This window comes from Amaranthus tricolor, chromosome 7, assembly GCF_026212465.1.
Source record: "Amaranthus tricolor cultivar Red isolate AtriRed21 chromosome 7, ASM2621246v1, whole genome shotgun sequence".
Classification (NCBI taxonomy): Eukaryota; Viridiplantae; Streptophyta; class Magnoliopsida; order Caryophyllales; family Amaranthaceae; genus Amaranthus; species Amaranthus tricolor.
In genome coordinates this window covers 28,949,373-28,971,458 of record NC_080053.1, presented here as the reverse complement: position 1 = coordinate 28,971,458, position 22,086 = coordinate 28,949,373, and the positions used below count along the sequence as shown (strand labels likewise).

Below are 22,086 nucleotides of genomic sequence, written 5' to 3'. Positions count from 1 at the left end.
GAATTGTCTTATCCCTCTACGTTTTCCTCTTGAAATTTGATAGCAGATTCCATCAGCTCAATGGTACTAACAAGCTTCAACAAGAGAAGTTTTTACTTATTATTTACCATGGTTGGAATTAGGTTATTTGATTACTGATCCGTTTTTTTCTGTTAATGATTTGGCAGATGTAACCAATAAATAAAGTGTGTGGTTCCTCAAGTACTCTATCTGGGATTTGGAAATGTTATAACCATGGGGAGCATATTATGTTAAAAGGAATATAAATCATGTAATGTCGTATGTCGACCATCCATTGTACCTCCTTTGTGTTTGCCTGTTTGTCCATGAATACAGGATATTTATATTAATGTTGCACACTGATCTTAATCTTGGTAATACCTTTTAAGATTATTTTGTAGGTCACATAGGCTGAATTCAGAATAACTTTTGTGATCGGGAGCATTAGGGGGTGAGACCAGAGAGCAATGAGTAGCACAGTTTCATAACCATGCAGTACTCAAAGTCTGATGCAACACTTTTCAAGAATATATGTATATGCACCATTTCACAGTACAACAGCAGAGGCATGTCAAATGAAGCAGAAAATTATGTGCTCAATGCTTATGAGAATACAACACAATTACATTACTAAACCTAGTGGCAAACCCTGTATTTGATTTTAAAAAAATAATTCACAAAAAGAAAACGACGAAAGGTCTACACATAAGCATAACGTCAAGTCAGACAGGGATCATACTCTTTTAAAGAACGACAGTATATTGCCTTGCTTAGGATCCTTTGAATTCGCTCCTTTCTTACTGCCACCTTTTCCTGTGGCATTAGAAGGTGCTGCGCTTCCCACTGCAGGCGACTTCTTAGCAGCGGCAGGCCTGATGTGTATAATATATTAGCACATGTTTATTAACAAAAGCTGTAAGATTTGCAGAACGAAGATACTAGATAATATTTGCCAAAAAAGCCATTTGTGTAGGTATATAGGATAATTACCTGTTGACGGGATTTGCTGGACCATTCTCTTCAGCCTTTCCGGCATGGCCATTAGAATTTTTCACACTGTCACTACTACTCTTTCCTGCATTTGTATCCTTCAAGTCTGCCTCTTCACCTTCCCATATCACCTCGGTAACTATAAAATACGAACAAAAGAAAACAAGACCCAAATATCAACACAGTGGGAAATTAATACGAACAGGATTACCTTCAGAAATCACAAGTACACAGGTATTAATTCTCAGGTACAATCTGACTTTGGTACACGAGGATTATAAGAACATTACAGCAATGAGAAATCTCCGTTAAGGCATTAAACGGAAACCAATAAGAATGGCCTTCTACAAACAAGTAAAAGGCTAACAAAGACATTTCACCGACTTATGGAGAGAAAAGTAGACGGTCGTACCTTCTCTCCCTCGCTCATCAATCCGTGTCTTTAATACTTTTCTTCTTTTAGGAGAACCAGGAGCAGTTTCAGCAGGTTTATTCTTTCTATCAGCATCAACCTCAGGTGTTCTCTGAATCCCTTCCAAAGTGGGAATTTTCACACTCTTTTCCATGTCATGAGCTGAAATATCTCGACCAGATTGGTTGAGATCACCAACAGCTTTCTCTTCCCTGATTATTGGTTTACATTCCTCCCGTTCTTCAAACTTTAGTTTGCTATTTCTCATGTCCAATGTTCTATTCTTACCACCATCACCATCATCATCATCATCTGAGTCATCAAAAACTACCCTTCTCTTCTTACCACCATCATTCGAAACTCTCTTGAAATTGACATCTAATTCATCATCACTACATGCAGCCTCTGAATTTTCACGAGCACTAATTTGAGCATCTGCACTGACTGAAACACCAGTTCAAGAATAATCAAAAAAGTTGAAAACACGCTATGAGATAAGATGAACCAGAACAGGTGCATATACATACCTATGTATCAAACCGAGAACTCTATTTTCCAAGAATTTTTTCCTAACCGACCATATTTTGAAGGCAGCAATTCCATGACACTATTGACTACTGGATTTTACTAACAATGTAAGCCAAACTACTTTCAAAACAGTGAAAATAAACCTTAGGATTCCATTAATCGAGCAGATCTCAGTGTCGAAAGATTTCATTGACATCAAGATTAATGAATATCAAAACAGAATCACATTATGAATGCGATCAAACATAAAGTAAAAGACTATGACGTTGAGTTTCGATTTAAAGTTCTCAAAGATTGACCTAGACACCCAGCACATATAAATAGGTTCCTACAAAGTTTCAATTAACACAAATCACTGGCATTGCATTTGATATGCAGTAAATAAAATAAAAAAAATACAAGCACAGAGAAAATTTGTGCAACTGAGTCACCTGCTTTAAAATCAGCACCTTTTTCTTCGACAGAGTTAACAGGTTTGGATTTTGACGATGCACGACCCCACAAATTTGCCAAGGAGCTTCCAGTTCCTGACGAGGTCTTATCACTCTGACCTTTACTCTTATTAGGAAGAGAAGTTTTTTCTTTATCTGACTCCTTGTTTTGCAAAGAGGTACCAGACCTGTTAGTTTCAGTCCTGGAAGTAGTTACTTTGGATGACTGTAGAGCTAGTTTTGGGCTAGCTTGCTCCAACTTTTTTTGCTGGGGTTGCACATTCGTGTCAATTTGGTTAGCAGAACTACCAACAGCCTGACCCGAAAGCCCTGCACTTTTAGTCTTTGGCACTGGAAAGGCTACAGGAGCGCCCTCAGCATTACGCTTAACAAAGGAATTCGAGACACCACAGAACCTTAACTCAGTAAAAAGAAACAAGTAATTAGAAAGTGTTCATAGGTTGATCAATGAAGTGAGGGGGAGGGATGTTAAGCAGAGATTAAAGCTAATCTCAGATACAGATGCTAGACTAAAAGCTGAAGCTGGTAGCTTCTACGAAAGCAATTAGTCTTGAGGAAAAAAGCAAATGTAATTTAGCTGCAGAATCAAGTACTGCTTTGGCTATTAAAAGAGCAAGGAGAAACTTCTTCCCAGAGAACATTCCCAAAATTCATCTTCTCAAGCTGGACCATTTCATATAAGTATCTATTTCACTAGGATTGGATGAATATTAAGCAGGTTCTTCGGTCCATTGTTTTAATATAAAGTTTACAGTTCACACTCATCAACGCAAAGCATCGTTTTATTTCATTGCACCTTTTCTCCTCTGAACAATGAATCTATGAACCATATCATAAGTTTTAGGATTGTTTGCAAACCACCACCCCCATCATTCCAATCATGACCCAACCCTTTAGGCTTCCATGTTCATCCCTCCCAGGTCCCAAGTAATAATCATCAAGTCAAGCTTTTAGTATTTTTTAGAGCCTGGATATTCAGAAGGGCATCCCCAGGCTTTCTTTATAGAATAAAGGGATCCTGAAAATTAACATTAGAGTTCCATTCATCTAGGTGAGCAGGACACACATATATTAGAAGAAATCATACAGGCAAGGGCATTAGAGGGTTGGCAACATGTACCAAAGAGAAATTTCTGTAAAAGAGAATGAACCAAAACTATTCTAAAAACAGTTTTTAGCAGCAGGGAAAAAAATTTAATAAATAATAAAAAACTGGAAACCCATACAAAGGAAAATCCACACAGAACTACATTGCAACAATTTTTAACTTACCAATAGAATTAGACATCATCTTCCTCTAACTACTAAAACTTATGCACCGCTTCTTGCCAGCTCATGTATACATGTTTCTTTCCAATTGGAAAAACCAAACTAAGATCGTAAACAAGGCTAAAAAGCTAGAAGGAGAAAACCAATTGAAATGAAGAAAAAAAATAAAATTATGTCATTCAAATGTTCTCTTCAACATAAATTGGAAATAAAAAAAATTTTGAGACAAATAATAAAGCAAAGTGTATAGAAATTTAAGGTATAGAGAGTTTACACAAAGGCAATTGACTAGGTAAGAGGTTTACCTATTATCTCTTAGACAATTTTCAGCTGTAATGGGTTGCTTGAAAAGTTCATCAGCTTGAATGAACTCTGCATTCCAAATAGCAGCTGGATCTTTTGGGATACAAGCTTGTACACTATAGACTTGAACTGAGCAATTGCCATCAAAATCATGCTTGGCTTCTGAAAAAATCATCCAGTTCTCTTGAGCAAAAGACTCAAATATTCTTGACGCTTAAAACTATTTTATTGAAGTGTCAACTAACTTTTACTGTTGTTGAATGCTCTCCATTTAAGCCTTCAGGGTGAGTAGTTTAAGTACAAGATTTCAAAACAAAACTCATAATTAATGTCATTTCATTGCCAAAGAAATAAAAAATGTGCAAGATATAGAAGACAAAAGGACACATGTTATTCTCTTCCAGATGCAAAGTTTTAGACTTCGGTTACAACAGTATATCAACTAACCTTTTTGCTGTTTGCAAATGATTAGATCATTAGATGACATTACATACTACACTAATGATATAAAATTGCTCTTCGGGGAACTTAACAGAGGCATACCAAATAACAAAACTAGATGAATATCTTTATTAATCATCTAAAACACTTTCAACTCCCTTGACTTCATTTCAAAAGCCTCGTATAGCGTCAAGAATAGTGTAACATAATTCGCGAGCTAATTCATTTTTTGAATTTACGATTTGCTTAAAATGGCTTAAAAATAGACCAAAACTGACAATAATTCGAGATAAACAGGTCATGTAACACCAAATATACTACTCCATATAGTGTAACCAAAAGTTTTTTAGTTCACGTAGTAACTTTTCTATATGGTAGACAAAAAAAATTTTTAGTTCACATGGTAACTATGAATACAAATGCAACAGACCGACGTAACCTTATTTAACCATATAGATAAGTCCACCGTTAAGAACGTGTAATTTAACGACCAATTAATATTTTTTTGGCATCGAAGACCACTTAACGTGACGATGTAATGCCTACAACCTATCAAAATATAAGGCTATGCTTTTTGGCATGAAAGGTCACAATTCACATGCTCTATTTGTACAAATCATAGGGTTAACATGTGAATTAAAAAAAATGTTTACCATGTAGACAAGTCAATAATTAAGGGCTATCATGTCAAATTTTCTTGAAAATATATAAAATTACGTATGAAAAGTAAGTTACATGAATCTAATAAGACTACAAATGACTATATTTTCATAACATACTAAGCACAAAATGCGATCAAGTGAGACTTTATAAACAATGTCCAAATGAGAAAAAAGTACGCTTTTAAAAAAAGGACAACCTCAACAAGTCAACAACTGACAAAAAAATCTAATATGAAAATTAAAAGCCTAATTATAGATTAAACATCATTTATAAGCTTTAACCTGCAAGTTTTGGCCCGGGAACAAGTCTAATGTGGTAAGTTGGTGGAGCTTTCTTCAACCATCCCGCCAGAGAGTACACAACTTCCAAATCATCTTTTTGTTTCTCCACAAACTCTTGAAGTAACCTAAATAAAACTAAGGTGTAAGTTGCACTACTTTTGCATCACAATTTGAAAAATATGCAAAGCATATATGTTCAATGAAGGCTCACTTTTTTGCAACATTTGATGAAACTAAAAAGTTTCGACTAAGCCATTTGTAAGAAACCTGAAAAATGAGAAGAAGACAAATCACCAAGTATAAAATGTAAGAAGTTTGGTTCAAAAGGAATGGAAATAGACAATGGCATAAAAGTATCTAGTGCTTTGACTTAACCCATTTGATAAAGGACTATTATATAAGTTATAATCAGTAAAATACTAAGATATTACTTATTTACTATGCCAATAAGTTAGTTTTTGTGCCACTTCTAGCCATGTGATCCTTGGGCAATTATTAAAAATGGCTCGATAATATGTTTGTGTAAAGGAACGTCATGATGGACCAGTATCACATGATTCGCGAATCGAAAAAAATGAACTATGGTCAGTTATGGGCTATTGTTGGATTAATTTAGGCGAATCATGAATTCAAAAGGCAAATTGTCTAGCAAATTATGGTACATTGTGATAGACAATTAGCAAACAATCTTCATCACAACATGAATAAAATATGTAATATTGTTCCAATTGGGGTGTCCCAGTCAATAAGGCATTGCAATGACTAGATTTGGATGCAGTGATTAGCATGTAAGGAACAAACTGCAAGTGGTGTCAAATAAGAAAGGGTTTTTAGTAAATCAACATAAAGGATTATGGAAAAACAACTTTGTTTGATTCTTTATAGAAGGTTAGTAGACTTTGTAGAGTTAGGTGAATTGATAGATTTGATAAATAGAAAAAATATATATATTATGGCTTTAATGGACTAAACCTTATGGTACTATGGCTTGGCACTATATGTTGTCACATTCAAGATATTCTAAATTTGAGCATGGAGTCAATCGCAACAATATCAAAGCCTTAATCCTATCATATAAGTTGATTACATGAACCAAAACAAATCTATATTAAAAAGTCTCTTTAACAAATATTATACTTTATTCGACACTCATTTAATACTAATCTGCAACTGAGAAAATTAATATGTAATTATTCGCATATTTCCCCTTCTTTGCTCATCCTAAAGTATTGCATATGTTCACGCAACTTTTAACTGAAACAGGTATTCAGCCTTATTAGCACATGACAAAACTGAGGTAAACAAAGAGTGTGCAAAAAGTTACAATATACCCTATACCCTTATTCCTCTTACCTAACTCAAAATATAAAGACAAAAATCAAACTAAAGATAAGTAATCTAAATAATAAAATTTAGACTTCCAATAGAAGATAATTTAGAGCCAAGAGGTCCAAGACATGATGAAACTATAGTAACATCTAAACAGTCACTTCGTTTTTTTTTATTTAACTTGTAGTATGGCGCAGTGATTATTATTGTTATGGTCCACTTGTGAAATAAGCATCTTTTGTCGTTCCTGCTATCTAGTACTCGAACTACAGAAGTGAGGAAAATTTTGGTGTCATCCAAATTGAGAGATTGGATACAATCTTCTCCATGATTTGGAAAGATACAGAAGTAGTATATATCACCCCTTTAATTTAGAAATTTATAACCAAAAGGAAGATTAGCTATACTAAAGGTAATCAAAAAGTCAAGCTCGACTAAGTTGTGTTTTGCAAAAAAAAAATTCATTTCAAATCATAGATTTCAATAATAAAATAATAAATAAGAGTTTGAGAATGAGAACGTTTGGATAGCCATTCTTAAATTCTCAACTTAAACTAATTTTAAAAATATGAGGGTGAAAATGGCATAAATTCAAATTCAAATTTTTTTTCTTTTGCCAAAAACTAAATTTTAAACATTTTTAAATTTTGAATTGAAATCTTGTTTCCCAAACCCTTTCGCCAACATCTTAGCAAAAACATATAAAATTAAATCAACTCCCGAAAAGAATGGCTCAAGTTTCAATCTAGTAAATCCAAATTCAACATTTACCATCACAGCCAAACACAAGATTAGTACCCTTCGCAATTTTAAGAACTACTTCACCCTTTATCCCAATTAAATTAATTTGGCAATACTAATAGTTCGAAATAGCAATTCCAAATGAAGAAAAACTCAAATCTTATCCATCAAATTGCATATATAGATTGCGTTGACATAGAATGTGAAACTAACAAAGGATGATAGTAATCGACACAAATTGCACAACTTCTTCACATAAAATCGCGAAAATCAGAAAATTAAAACGCGGAAATAAAAGTTGAATTATCATGCATCATCAATTCATTAAAAACTTGGGTCAATCAGAAAGTAATGCATAGAGGAAGAGAAGGAGAGTACCACTTGGAGGCGAACAGAAACCAAGGACGAAATCTCTTCGAGAATTCCTAGGGTTTCGATTTCTGACATTTTTTGATTTCAGAAGAAGAAAGAGTGAAAGAAGTTTTGAGAACTGAGAGGAGTAGGGCAACGTTTTCCCGCCATTATCTGCGGCGCACAGCTGCATTTATATGTTGGATTCTAGTTTAGATGAGATTCCGAATTTGTAAGAATTGGGTTTTAGTTGGTCTCTAGATAAAGTTGAATTTGTAATTTAACAACTTTATTTCAAAAATAAGTTTCGTTCAAATTTTATTTTCAAAATAAGCGTCCTTACTTCTAAATCTAGGTTTAATGTAAACTCGCTCTTACTAACAGCGAATTAAAGCAAACGGTCAAAAAATTAGTGAAGGGTTAAGTCGCTGTTAGTAACAGCGACTTAAGGAGTTGACTGGTCAACTCATATGTCGCTGGTACTAACAGCGACTTAATGCGAGTTAAATTTTCCAGTTCTCTTTCTTCCTCATTTCAGTTTATTTCCTTATTCAACCTACGAGATCTCCCTCTTCTTTCCACCATTAAAATCAACTTCAATCTTTTCACCATTAGGGTTCACAAAATGTTCATGAACTTTCACATAAATGCAGGTTCTTAAATTTGCAATTTACTACTTCTTGTTGATCTACAGCTTATTAAGGTAAATTTTTTAGTTCTTGTTGATTTTAAAATGTATGTCATATATAGTGGTCATATAATATCAAACTCTATGAATATGTCAAATGTACTTGTTATTTGCCATGATCTTCATATTGAAGTTGTTTGTTCATGAATTTAATGTAGAAAATGTTTTAGTTTAATGTAGAGAATGTTTAAATGTGAACCCTAAATTTGAGTTTAATTTAGAGAATGTTTGTATACAAAACGTAAATTTAATCAATGTTGTTATGTAGTATATATTTATGAACTTGATGGTGATGTTGATTTTGTACGTATTGTTGTAGAAATGGCTTCATTTCGTGTGACTATTGTATGTTTTTGGAATGGTTCAATTCGATCAAGTAGTAGCAATGTTAAGTATGTTGGGGGAAGACGTAAACTGTTTGCATGCAACTTAAACATGGATTTGAATGAATTTAAACATCTTATATGCTCTAAGATTGGCATTGACACTATAAGAAGTACTGTTAATGTAAGTTTTAAGTACAATATGAGTGGAGATTTGTTAGCTTTTCCGGTTGAGAATGAGAAGGCTATAGATGCAATGTGGGAGTACTCAAAGTCTACCTCTATTCCTTCTTTAGAGTTATATGTAGAAGAGGTACCCCTAGTGAATCAAGACGTCAATGTTGTAGAAACAAATGCATTCCTGAATGTAACTTCTTCTGCTCCTTCTCATACGCCCTTCCCTACCCAAGAAACCCAAAATCCCATTATGCCATCTTCTTCTTTTCCTTCTAATGAAACCTATCAACTTCAAATTCAAGTCTCAAATGACGATACTTTTAACTTAGAAGAAACAAATGAGCCTTGGGGTGATGTTAATAGTGAGAGTAATGAATTCGTAGAAGCTTCTTCCGAGGACGATGTGGGTGTTGACGAGGAGGCTCTAGCTAATGACATGAGCTTAGGCAACATTCCAACAATCATTGCTCCTACACCTTATGCACTAGTTCCCCCTCTCGATGAACATGTTGAGGACAACTCTTGGAGGTCTTGGGATTGTGATACAACCTACACCGATGAAGGAGAGTTCCAAAAGGGTATGATGTTTGATAACAAGGATGTGTTGTTGGATGCTGTTAGATTTTATCATATTCGTAGGAACGTAGAGTACCGAACTGAGACTTCAAATCAAACCGTGCTCACCTTGAAGTGTAAGAGAGGGTGTGCTTGGAGGCTTAGGGCTAGGAAGAGCTCCCATTCACCTTCATGGGAGATTGTTACATATAAAGGGAAGCATGGGGGTTGTGTATTAAGTACTGAAAATGTGTCAGCTGGACACATTCATTTGACATCTTCTGTGATTAACAATCTTATTAAAAATTGTGTTGCTGAAGACCCGTCAATTAAGATCTCTATGGTGCGACAAATGGTGAAAGACCAATTTGGTGTCAAAGTGACCTATAAGCAGGCATGATGTGCTAAACAACAAGCCCTTCTCTCCATCTATGGGACATGGAAAGATTCTTATCCTCTTCTTCCACGCTTCTTGAAAGCAATGCAAGTTTCTAACCCCGGGACTGTAGTTGAGTGGTTCTTTAAGGAACATAATGATGTTGGTGTGTACGTCCGTCCTAGTATTAGTACTTTCCAACTTGTGTTCTGGGCTTTTAAACCTAGTATTGAGGGGTTCAAGTATTGCAAACCCATTATTGCCATTGACGGAACACATTTATATGGTAAGTATCGCCATACGTTGTTAATTGCGATTGCTCAAGATGGGAATAAGGGAATCTTCCCGCTTGCCTTGCTTTGGTAGAGAAAGAATGCATAGCCGCGTGGTCTTGGTTTGTGGCGTGTGTTCGTAAGCATGTGATGGATAGTCCAGGTTTATGTGTTATTTTCGATAGACATACGGGCATTCTAGCAACCATAGAGGAGCCGGAATGGCAACCTCCGAATGCCCATCATAGGGTTTGCTTGCAGCATTTGTTAAGTAACTTCAACCGTCAAATGGGTAATGTGAAGCTGAAGAAGATGTATAGAAGGACTACAGAGCAAAGACAACCACATAAGGTCATCGAGGGATTGAAGGCTATTGGTGTTGCTAATCGAGAAGCTCTTTTTTGGATTGATCAAGATGGTGATATGTGTAAATGGTCAATATGTCATGATAGAGGGTATAGGTATGGTGTTACTAATACTAACTTAGCCGAAGTATTAAATAACGTGATGAAGGGTGTACATTTCTTGCCTATAACTACTCTTGTGGAGTTCACCTTCTACCGTGTTAATGATTATTTTGTAGGTGCACCTACTTCGGCGGATTACATGTCGTGGTTCCTCTTCATGACTCGTCGATGGATGACACCACGAGGTATCATCGCGGCAGCCCAATATGCTCCCGCAGCACCGACGATGACACACTTTGTAAGTATTCTTCAACGTTGATTATTATCCATAGAACTTCCATGTTATACATTTCATTAATACTTCAGTCTTAATGTAGGCACAGGGCATTGCATCTGTCATCAGCTCCACCCAAGAGAAGCCTGTACGGGGGAGTGCCCAAGGCATACTCCTAGGGACACAGTTTCAGCACTTCATTCCAAAAGTTGTTGTGCCCGACACCACTATGGACGAGCAGGGGTCTTCTCCTCATCATGCCGACGTTCATCTTGAGAAGGTAGACTCAACGTCCCCCGACTATGGTGCCGGGTCCTCACAGGGTTCTGGATCATCACAATATCAATCACCTCCCCTACCCGAGCGTCATGCGACAGCCTCTTACTATCGTAGGAGGCGTCGTAAACCGTCACAGTTAGACGGGGTACAGGAAGAAGATTAGCATTAGTATACTGTTTGTATATATTGAACATTAGTAACATTTTGTATATATTGAACATTTGTACATATTGAATATTTGTAACATTTGGACTTTTGTGTATAATTTGTAATATATATGTAGATGTATATATTTTTATCGTATTATCACACGTTTATTATGAATGAAATGATGTTAAGTACTCAGAGTTTTTGGCGATGAATCATTCCGCCAAGAATGTAGTATGAATTTAATTAAAAACAACCAGACATTCAAATAGGGAAAATGCTCTTGAAAATTCAACACAATTTCATTCATGTTCAACGAATCCATATCAAATTACATAGTTCATTCGTTAAGTTAAACCACCGCTGCTAACTAAGATTGCTTCTTCAACTTTCTCATAATCCTTTAGTCTCTTCTTTCCTATGTTCCATATGATCTATTTGTCTCTTGAGATTCAATACCTCATTTTTAAGCTCTTGTTTTTTTTTCAAGCGATTTGGTACCCTTCGGAGCAACCCACCTAAAGTACGTGCATCCGAATCCTTCATCCAAGTAGAAAGGACAAGCAACAAAATCACGACCAAGATTGACGTCGCTCCAATTTGTATGAATCTCAACTTCATAATCACAATCACAAAGCTCTTCAATAGAATGCTCCTGTGACATCTACGGAACACATATGATATAGTAACATAAGTAAACATTCAAAAATAATATTAACATTTATAAATTGAGAATAATACTAACATAATACTTTATGTTACCTTCAAAATCGATTAACTAGAACAAGAATGATAGAGTTTGGATACAATGAAGTAGGGAGATGATGGAGTTCTTTATAGAAGATAATAACAACTGCTATTTTCAACTTCATAACGGCTATTTTTCAATTTTACAACGGTTATTTTAAATCATATAACAGAATCAATAAAAGTCAAACCAGGTCAAGAGTCAAGTCGCTATTAGTAACAGCGACATATGAGTTGACCAGTCAACTCCTTAAGTCGCTGTTACTAACAGCGACTTAACCCTTTACTAATTTTTTGACCATTTGCTTTAATTCGCTGTTAGTAAGAGCGACTTTACACCAAACCTAAGTTTGGAGGTAAGGACGCTTATTTTGGGAATAAAGTTTGAACAAAGCTTGTTTTTGAAATAAAATTGTTAAATAATCTTATTTTTTTCAAATTTTCGTTGTATATTCCATTCTTATTTTCATCGACTTATCCTGTAATCTAAATCTAAAAAATAAAAAAAAATAAATTTTTACCGCAAAATTTTTAACGAACTTTTATCATTACTAATTATGAGAGTAAATACTCTATGTGATTTACTTAGTAACATCGTTAAGTGTGATAACGATAAATAAAGCAAAATTATTTAAGATTATATATTAACATAAATTTTGTAACCAAGAAATTATTATACTATATGTGTTTCTTTGTTTAAAAAGAAACGTTAATATTCAGCGGTTCAATTTGCTCAGTTTTTCCCACTTATATTAAATCCTACATGAATCATAGAATGAGAAATATTGTGATGTTTTCCTGGGGAATTCGGCCTTAACTAATCATTATTATGGAAAAAAAAACAATAATTTTGCCCCCATTGGTTAGTTTCGGACCGATTATAGTGTGTAGTTCGAAGTTCACATTCTAAGATTATTGAGAATGTATCCTAACTCCATAATCAATATAGTCGACCAAGTAATAATTCAAAATAACAGCGTCCGAATATATGAATAATGTACGATTGAACTCTTCTAGTTGCACCATCACATTCTTTACAAGGGGAGAGGATATTTGCACTCTAAGCAACGTATAACAGCAACAATATAGAGCTCGGAGATGCTCTTTCGAAGATGCAAATATCGATTACACGTAGTGTAACTTAGTAGGAGACGATTTGGCACGAATGCATTTGAACCAATCAAGTTTGTACGATCCCAAAATACATTCGTAAAAGCTGCTTCAATACAGCAAAACGAGAAGAAGCTACACTTCCATCAACGAATGTATTCGATTATGCAAAGATATAGACCTCATCATACCCGCTCCTGTTGTTAAACAAAGGAATTAGGATATATACCTTTAACCGATTAGAAGTCAAGGTATGGATTCACATTGGGATTTCAGGAGCTTACCCTCGATTGCCACAAAATGTGGATTTGTAATTGTAAATGAGATTGTCGAGAACATCCTGAGTAGGCGGCCTGTTGGGCGATTTCCTTGCCTCACTGCAAAAAAAATTTGGTGACGAAATAAGGACAGTGTATGATCCAAAGGAATTGACGATAGAGCTGTATATGATCCAATCCAAACAAGTCATCACTCACATTACAGATACCAATTTCAAACCAAAATAAATCGAGCAAAATCAAACTTGATAGAAATGACCCAATCCCCACTTGTATACTAAAACTCGGAGAATGTTTGGTCGGGGGAGAAACATAAAAATTTTTTTCCCGTTTACCAATGTTCGATTGAGAGTAAATTTTTGGGAGGACTTGCGGGTTCATTTGCAGAAAACATTATAGGTCAGTGTACTTAAAGTGGACTGTGGAGTAAATTTCCATGTTTACTACTCATATCAATGAAGTTCATTTGCAGAAAACTCTATAGGTAAGTGTACTAAGAGTGGACTGAGGAGTAGTCTTAGGGTGGGTGAACTAGTTCAGGGTGAGTGCGAATGAGGACAAAGTACACCGGAAAAGGCTTGTATTGTTTTGCAGGGTTGGTATATAACCCCCATGGATAGAGGCTTAGATCCGGACGAGGTCCGGGTGTTACAGCGTGAGATTGGAATATCTAGCTCTCTTCATCATAACCGATACCAATTAGCCTCTCGGACTTTTAAGCTTTCTAATTATTATCATTAATTTATTATTTTTTACTCAACAGACTCATTTCAAGGGAAGAACGAAGTGAATGCAAACTCAACAAGAGGACACAAAATACAAAGAATGACATCTTTTCAGTACATGTTGACTGATACCCAATACCCACTAAACATGAGAAATGAATTCATTTAAAATTGAATTCTTGGTGCATGGAGAATGAGAAAGACAAACATGCATTTTCCCAAAGCCCACAATTCTGTTCTACCTAAGCGGGATTGGGATTTTCAAATATGTGCAGTCTTATCCTAGAAAATAACGAACAAGTTGTTCCTGTTTAACCCTTGATCGCTAGCACCATTTGTTGCTCCACATATAATAGAAGCGCACATGGTTAGGGATGTGATGTTTCAGGTTGGTTAGTTTTGGTGTTGCCGTCAGCTTAGCCAGCTTGATTTTTATGTTCGACTCATTATTCAGGTCGGTGACCCAATTAGACAGCCCCAAACATGTTTAATAAACCATTTTACTTTCAGCCGGTCTCGTGAGAGACCGTCTCTAATGTTCACTTACTTTATTCTTTATGCCTACTTACATTATCCTTAATACCCACCGAGAAAGTACATAAAATGCCAACTTACTTGATGCCTACAGAGAAAGTTAGCATACTAGCCTACTTACCGTATCCTTAATGCCTACTTACAGTATCTTTAATGCCTACCTACAATATACTTAATGCCCACCGAGTATGTACTTAAAGTACTTACAATATTTAAATACCTACTTACAATATTCTTAATGCCTACCGAAAAACTTAATCTATATTTTCCTTTTTGGGCCAGCCCAATTAATATCTTACAAGAATTTGTGTACTACATCAGTACTCATAACCCAAAAGCAGAGAACTACAAATAGAAAAGATAGGAGAAATAGAAGAGAACAAAATTTGCATGCTACTATGTTCAAGGAACAGATTCTAATTCCTGCCCTTTCATTGTAGATACCCAACTATAAAGACGTAATACTTGGAAGTTAGACAGAAACAAAGATTAAGTAGAATCAAAAAAAGCTAAGATGGCTAAACAGCATTCACCTGATAAAAAAATTTGCTACATGCTGCGTCACTTGAACGGCATCTTCCGAATGTGGAATCATAGAATAACCCCATTCAAATGCATTCTTCTGCATTCAGCTCATCATGAATGATCACATCATGTATTGTTTCGTTAAGAACATACAATCAATACAGACAACCAGGCATGAGCAAAAAAGGCAAGAGCAACTCCTTGTTTGTGCACACTGCACAGAGAACTAGAGAGACATGCGTTACCTCTGGATGCCACTGGAAGGCGGTAATAGGGTAGTGATGAGCTTGAGCAGTTGAGACATATACCTAAACATCAAAAATCTGATAAGGCTCCACGCCTTAGCATACGAGAAAAAAAAGGGTAGACAGTAAACGCTAATTCAACATGCCACCTTATCATCTTTGTCGGTGCTAGTTGTTATGATATTGAAGAAACTCGAGAGGCGATGATTCCCTTTAAGTGTTTCTGGTGATATGCCATACTGTTGCAAAGCAAAGGAAAATCACTGAATGTGTATCTAGGAAAGATACTTAAAAGAACTATATGAACAACGTTAGCAAGACAACATATGGAAGGAGATAAAGGCGTTATGAAAGACGGAACAAACAATATAATGCATAGTGAGTTAGTTACTGCCTTCATGAGTTTGCACACACTGGAATGATTTTAAGAACCAAATAATTTCCTTCTTGAATTAACAAAACTAACAAAGTTAACACTAGCCATTTGATTTCTGACATCGAATGTGCAAAATGTTGATATTCACTCGAAAGTGGCGTCAATAATATGCTTCACAGACTAAATTGCTCTTTATTGAATAGCATTGTGTTATAGAACGAACGAGATATCCCACCCAAAAGACTAGCCTAGTACGTGAGAAGACTCGTCTACTCCATGAACCACACATTTACTCTATAATCAAGTGGCATTGTCATTTTTTTAGGCATCATCCTTTAGAAAGAGACCCTCAATTTGTTGTTGATTTGTTATCCATTCTTCATAATTTTTCCCCCTATGGGAATTCAGATTCTAGGTCTTGGATTCCTGATACATCTATACCTGTGACAATTTCCCGTCAAATAATTTTCTTTATCAAAAAAATAACAAATTACACATTAGTTGCCCATACAACAAATGTGGGACAAAGTCCGAAAACCTTGTAATGGCCTCAAATCCATTACATTACATTTGAACCCCCACAAGGCCCAACATCCTCGTTGGTCACAGCTGGCTTACTGGTTAACCCAAGCCACCACTCTGAGTTTGATCCTCGTTGTTCACACCTGGTTGGCCACCACTAGGTAGACCACCACTCCAAGTCGGCTCTGATATCATTGTTATAGAACAAACGAGATAACAAACCCAAAAGATTAGCTTAGTAGGAAACCCCACATTAGTTGTCCTTACAATTACAACCGATGTGGGACAAAATCTCGTAACTTTGTAATGGCCTCAAATCCGTTCGATCGCACATTGGTGGAGGGTGAAGTAAGCCTTCTTCCCAATGGAAGAGGAGGAAGCATCAGTGAAACATCTCTCAAGAAAAGCTAGAATTCTTACCATGCTAGTGCCACCAATATCATACGACGATATAGACCAGTACATTCAGGCTTACATCCTTTATTTGTTTTTTCCACCTTGTTTTCTTATTGATCTTCTATTAAGTCAAGTTTGTTGATTTATTCTGCTCACCAGTACATTCAAGCATAATTATCATCTGCTCACTAGTACCATCAAACTACTAGATAACTTGGTATGCTCACCAGCAACATCAGCTTGAAGTTTAATCACTACATACGCTGTTGCGTCATTGCTCGTGAGCAAATGACTAAACTCGCATAAAAGAAAATAATACACGGATGATAAAATATACAACCTTGGAACATTTTTATCGCAAAAATTTAGTTTACTTCTCAATAAAACATGTATGCTCTCACTATCTACTAATTTCAAACATTGATCCAGATTCAAACAGACACAGCATCAAAAAGAGATTATATTATCATCGGTTCATCGGCAATCAACTACCAATGGCACAAGTCAACAGCACCCACATAAGGTATTCTGCTTAAAACATGATGGTTTCAATATATAACTACTTATCAAAGGGTAATCAATGTTAATGCCAAGAAAAATAAAGGCTACCCAGAAAAAACAGCAGTATATGGGTAGAGCTATTAATTTTATGAAGTAAAGAGTATAAAGAAGCAGTGATTGCAAAACTAGTAGCCTTAAAAGCAAATAATGCACTGAATAAAACATCCCACTTCCAGTAAAAAGATCCGATTTACTAAGCGACCCGTTTCAGTCAAAGATCCGACTTCCAGTAAAAAGAGCATATAAGATGTCATGGCTCATTACTCAATGTCCAAATCACACAGTAAATGAATGTCAAGCATTCAGAATAATAGGCGATGTACAAATTGTGCCTATGTATGAAAAACAGCAGACCAAATTATTTATTGATGTGGTGTAACTCACTTTATGATTTTGCATTACAAGACAGTCTGTGCTTAACTTTATCAGCAATTCAGGAGGAAACCTGCAACAAAAGAAATTGACAAAAATAATGGCACACAATTTAAACTACAAGAAAACTATTGTAAAAACTTCAACATCAACAGAGCTCTTAAACAGGGGGGTCATTGAGGGTGTGCGAGGTGATCGACTGCACATAACCCCCTCTTTCTCCCGTATATGAAAAAGTTAATAAAAAAGAAATGCGTTAAGTTTATTAATTAAATAAATATATTTACTAAAAATAAGGCGCAAAATAAAAGTTTTGCACAGGGCCCTCAAATTTTTCAAGACGGCTCTGCTCTTCAATAGCCAAAAGTCATTAAAAAATTCTTAATCACTATGTCAAGGTTTAGTTAAAATTTCTAATAATAACATTTAGAACTTTAAAGGCACTCAAATTATGTAAACCATATAGATACATTATACATCCTTTGTTACATGATATCTTTTAAGATTTATATAGTCGTAAATGGGAAAAATGAAAGTGTAGCATTATAGAATGGACGAAGTTCATAAGAGCGAATGCAATATATATTTCCTTTTTGTGTTCTTTTCCCATAGTGAATTATTCACCAACTCATGCTTCAATCAATATGATTTACTGACCACAAAACTTTTGAAAAAAAGGTTAAGATTATCCTGTTAACCCCTGCCTTTGAAAAACATATAGGGGCAAGAAACACAGCCATATAACAGACACTGTACCCATGTTTAGAGCTAAAACTTCTACAGATTTCAAAACCATGTGATCAGAGTGCGGAAACTCGGGCAGTATCAATATCACAGTTACACAGAATAGCATGTACATATTGAATACCTCTGGAAAACAGTTCCCTCTATGCTTACACTGTCAACAAATTGAAGAGTAGATGCCTGATAACTTGCACTGAAGTTCTCGAGGATCTTGTTGTCCTACAATCAACAAGTCTTAAAAGTCAAGGAGCATAATTGAGCAGAAAGTAATTTCACTTATTGCCTATACTAGGAGACATTTGATGCGGCATAAAATAGAAGTAACACTCCACACCTATGTTACTCGGACTCTTCATTTTGCTTTACGTACCCGTGTATGATCCTTGATGCTCGGGCATTAGTATGACACTTAGACACTTCATTTTAGGTGTAAAATTGAATATTTAAACGTATCCGACACATGGACATGTATCAGTATCCGATATCAGCACCCGAGTCCAAGTAACATAGCTCCATGCTAAGGGGAGTATATTGTCAATAAGCAATACCATGTAAAAGTTTAGGTCCTATATTCATTTCTCTTATCAGAAAGCTTGGAATGGTTAAAACCAAATATTCTTTTTGAGGAACTTATGATCCAAACAGAAGGAGGTGATGCAAGGGGGAAACAGAAAATTACCAAAAAGATTTAGTTTAATTAATTTAAGATAGCGTAGAAATCTGAGAATGTCCACCGGCATAGAGTAGGTTTTTATTCAACAGAAGTTCAAGGAGAATAGACAAGCATGACATAACTTCCATGAAAAAACAAACACTAAATAGGTGCTGGTGAACTACAAATGAATCACCTTACTGACGATCATTGTAAGCAGCTCGAATCCTAGGCAGATTGCATAACAAGGAAAAAACTGCCCAGCATCATTCTTCTCCAACACTTTCTGCAGAATACAGATACCAGAACCAAATGTATGAACCACGATACAACTTACGTAGGTATAGCTGAATTGCATGAGATTTTAATCAATTGTCTAATCAAAAGTCCTGGGCGAGCAACATATCATATCAATGGTTCTTAACTATGTTACTTGGACTTATCATTTTACTTTGAGTGCCCATTTCAGATTATCGATGCACGATGCACCATAATGCATGATTGCAAGATAAAGGCTAGAGATTCATTCTCAAATTAGTCTTTTTACAACATATAGATATGATTATTTCTACAAAGTAAGGGCAACAAAAACAATAATTTTCGAACAAGATAGAAGGTTATTGAATCTAGAATGTTCTTCAAGGTCCTTGTTGTCTAATTTTCTTGACACTTCTTATATTACCCCTAACAAATTAGGAGTAGACTTCTTAACTTAAGATTCATAATTCCTTGTTGTCTAATATGTCTAGTCTTGCTTCTTATTTATGTGAAATTGCAAACAGTATTTATCATCAATGGTCATTGGAAACAATTACTATTACAAGGGTAAAGTTGCAAACATCAACCCCCAAACAACCCCGCCAAGGCGAAAGCCACTTGGCATTGGGTAACGACATATTGCACTATGGGTTGAGCACTTAAATATGGCATGATAATATATCGTGTAAGCACGCATAAAGAACAATCTTGACGGACATTTATTAGAGTTTTCTAAGAGATTACCGAGTTAGCAAGATGAATAGAAACAATATAAAACATCCCCATTATCTACATTCATGTCTACATAGGGCATTAACATATTTCTTCTGATTCGGATTTTATGAACCATCATAGAAAGAAATAAAAACAATATAAAACATCTCCTATATTTACAATTCTACATCATTCATTAGCATCACCACGAATTCAAATATAGAAGTTCAACTCTTAAAGAATTACTTTTTAAAAAGGAAAACAATTCATATTTGATACCTGGAATATCTTCTGAACCACTTCAAAGTACAAACCACGCTTAGCCCATCCACCAGTAAAAAGCACCCCATTTACCAAATCCAATTTCTGCAGCAAGACAAATTTTTAAAATGTAACAACTAACAACTTAATATGACAATCAACATCAAATAAATCACTTGTCCCCAATTGCTAATTATGTTATCTGAATCTGATCCATAATCCATATCTATATCTATACAAGAAATATATCCAAAACTGAGTATACAACCAGTTGCCAATCCATGATAACCCATACAAGAACAAAGAGGCTAATTCCCATAAACAATGTTACGTATGAGAAAATTTCACTCAGAATCATCATACATAACAAGAGGATTGGTACCAATCCTAAGCCTTAATTCTTCAACGACAACATGTCATTACCCTGACACTATTGGCTTCCGCTTAGACGGGAATTGAAGGGTTCAGATGTATGCAATCTTACTCTTGTTATTAAGTGGTTCCCACTCGAGTGGAGTACGAATATACACAATCTTACACTAGTAAGAGGTCATTATGTAGTGACACTTTTTAGCAAACACATCTCCAACTTCCTTAAAAATAAGAATTGACAATGATTTAATAGGTCATTCTAATTCAATATAGTCCATCACAACATGAACCAAATAACTATAAATCTTAACTCCATAACCTTAATTCTTCTAGAAATACATTAAATTCATCTCAAATATAACAAATTAAACCCATCTAAGTAAAGTGTACACTAACTAAAAGGCTGAATCAAAACCCAATTGATTACAAATCTCAAAATAAATTCAAAACAAAGAACAAATGACTTACACTAAGAATAACATCAATGGGATCAGTATAAACAATAGGAATAACTCTAGCCCCGGCAGCCTCTACAAATTTAACATAAGAAGCAGCAATAAATGAAACATTGGTACCATTTTTAAGCCTTCCAGAAGCACCATCACCAGGATGGCTCAGAATTCCGATAACAGGGCGAAAATTAAGGTTTGGGTCGGAAGCAGGGCAGATAAAGTGATTTTTGTAAGAAGTGGAAGGGGATGTAACATCTGGGTCAGTAGGAAGCATGATGGGATTGTGGAGTTTTGTAGAGGAAACTGAAGAAGTTATTAATGGAAGCCATAGATAGTATAAGAGTTTTGATTGGAAGGTTGAGGAAGAAGAAGGGGAGTTGTTAGGGAGCATGATGAGGATAATGGTCAGTGGAGTTGATTGTTGGGTAATGAAGGTGAATTAGGTGATGTGATCTTGGTTGGAGAAGATGATTAATCATGTTTATGCCTTGGCTATGTTTGCAAATTATTTTTTTTTTAAATAGAATTTTAAAATATTATTCTATTATTTCGGATAATAAAAAACTCGTTTTTAATTAAAATATTTAAAATTTCACATATATTAATTGATTTTTTAAATTTTTGATCTCGTTTTTTAACGTATTTGTATTAATTGAGTAGCGCAAAAATCGATATTAACAGTTAAAGTAAATGGAAGATACTTTAAACAAAATGACACTATTGTTAATTCATGTAGATGTCTGGTAAATGACATTTTTTTTTACTTTTGAGTTTTAGGATTTTTTTTTGTTTTTCAAACAACAAAAAATAAAGTTTGATATATGATTTTGAATTCAGTTGAAATGTTGGCTTCCAATCGTAAACAATAGAAACTATTACAAATAGTTTTTGCGTTGACTTTTGTCTTTGTATCCATGTTTTCTCAAGCAAATAACCAACAAACAATAATATTTTTTTATCAAAAGTCTTCATAACAGTTGCCTT

At 35.1% G+C, this 22,086-nt stretch overlaps 2 protein-coding genes across 3 annotated transcripts; both read right to left on the bottom strand.

The window, feature by feature from the left end:
• Positions 1–518: 518 nt before the first annotated feature.
• Positions 519–7,983, bottom strand: LOC130817954 (uncharacterized). Of its 2 annotated transcripts, none has more exons than XM_057683940.1 (8): positions 7,788–7,983; positions 5,551–5,606; positions 5,340–5,464; positions 3,957–4,116; positions 2,362–2,777; positions 1,403–1,846; positions 991–1,129; positions 519–872 (listed from the first exon to the last, which is right to left on the bottom strand). In XM_057683940.1, the coding sequence occupies exons 1-8, from the start codon at positions 7,854–7,856 to the stop codon at positions 734–736; spliced, it is 1,548 nt and encodes a 515-aa protein (XP_057539923.1). In that variant the 5' UTR covers positions 7,857–7,983; the 3' UTR covers positions 519–733. The 2 variants fall into 2 exon arrangements, with proteins under 2 accessions (XP_057539923.1, XP_057539924.1); XM_057683941.1 differs by having other exon boundaries at positions 546–872; positions 2,380–2,777; positions 7,788–7,969.
• Positions 7,984–12,927: 4,944 nt separating this feature from the next.
• LOC130817708 (gamma-glutamyl hydrolase 2-like) lies at positions 12,928–21,588 on the bottom strand. Its single transcript, XM_057683560.1, has 10 exons — positions 21,119–21,588; positions 20,297–20,383; positions 19,242–19,331; positions 18,518–18,612; positions 17,662–17,722; positions 15,572–15,661; positions 15,423–15,485; positions 15,186–15,274; positions 13,400–13,492; positions 12,928–13,312 (listed from the first exon to the last, which is right to left on the bottom strand). Exons 1-10 carry the CDS (start codon positions 21,491–21,493, stop codon positions 13,279–13,281), a joined length of 1,077 nt encoding a protein of 358 aa, XP_057539543.1. The 5' UTR covers positions 21,494–21,588; the 3' UTR covers positions 12,928–13,278.
• Between the last annotated feature and the right edge of the window lie 498 nt (positions 21,589–22,086).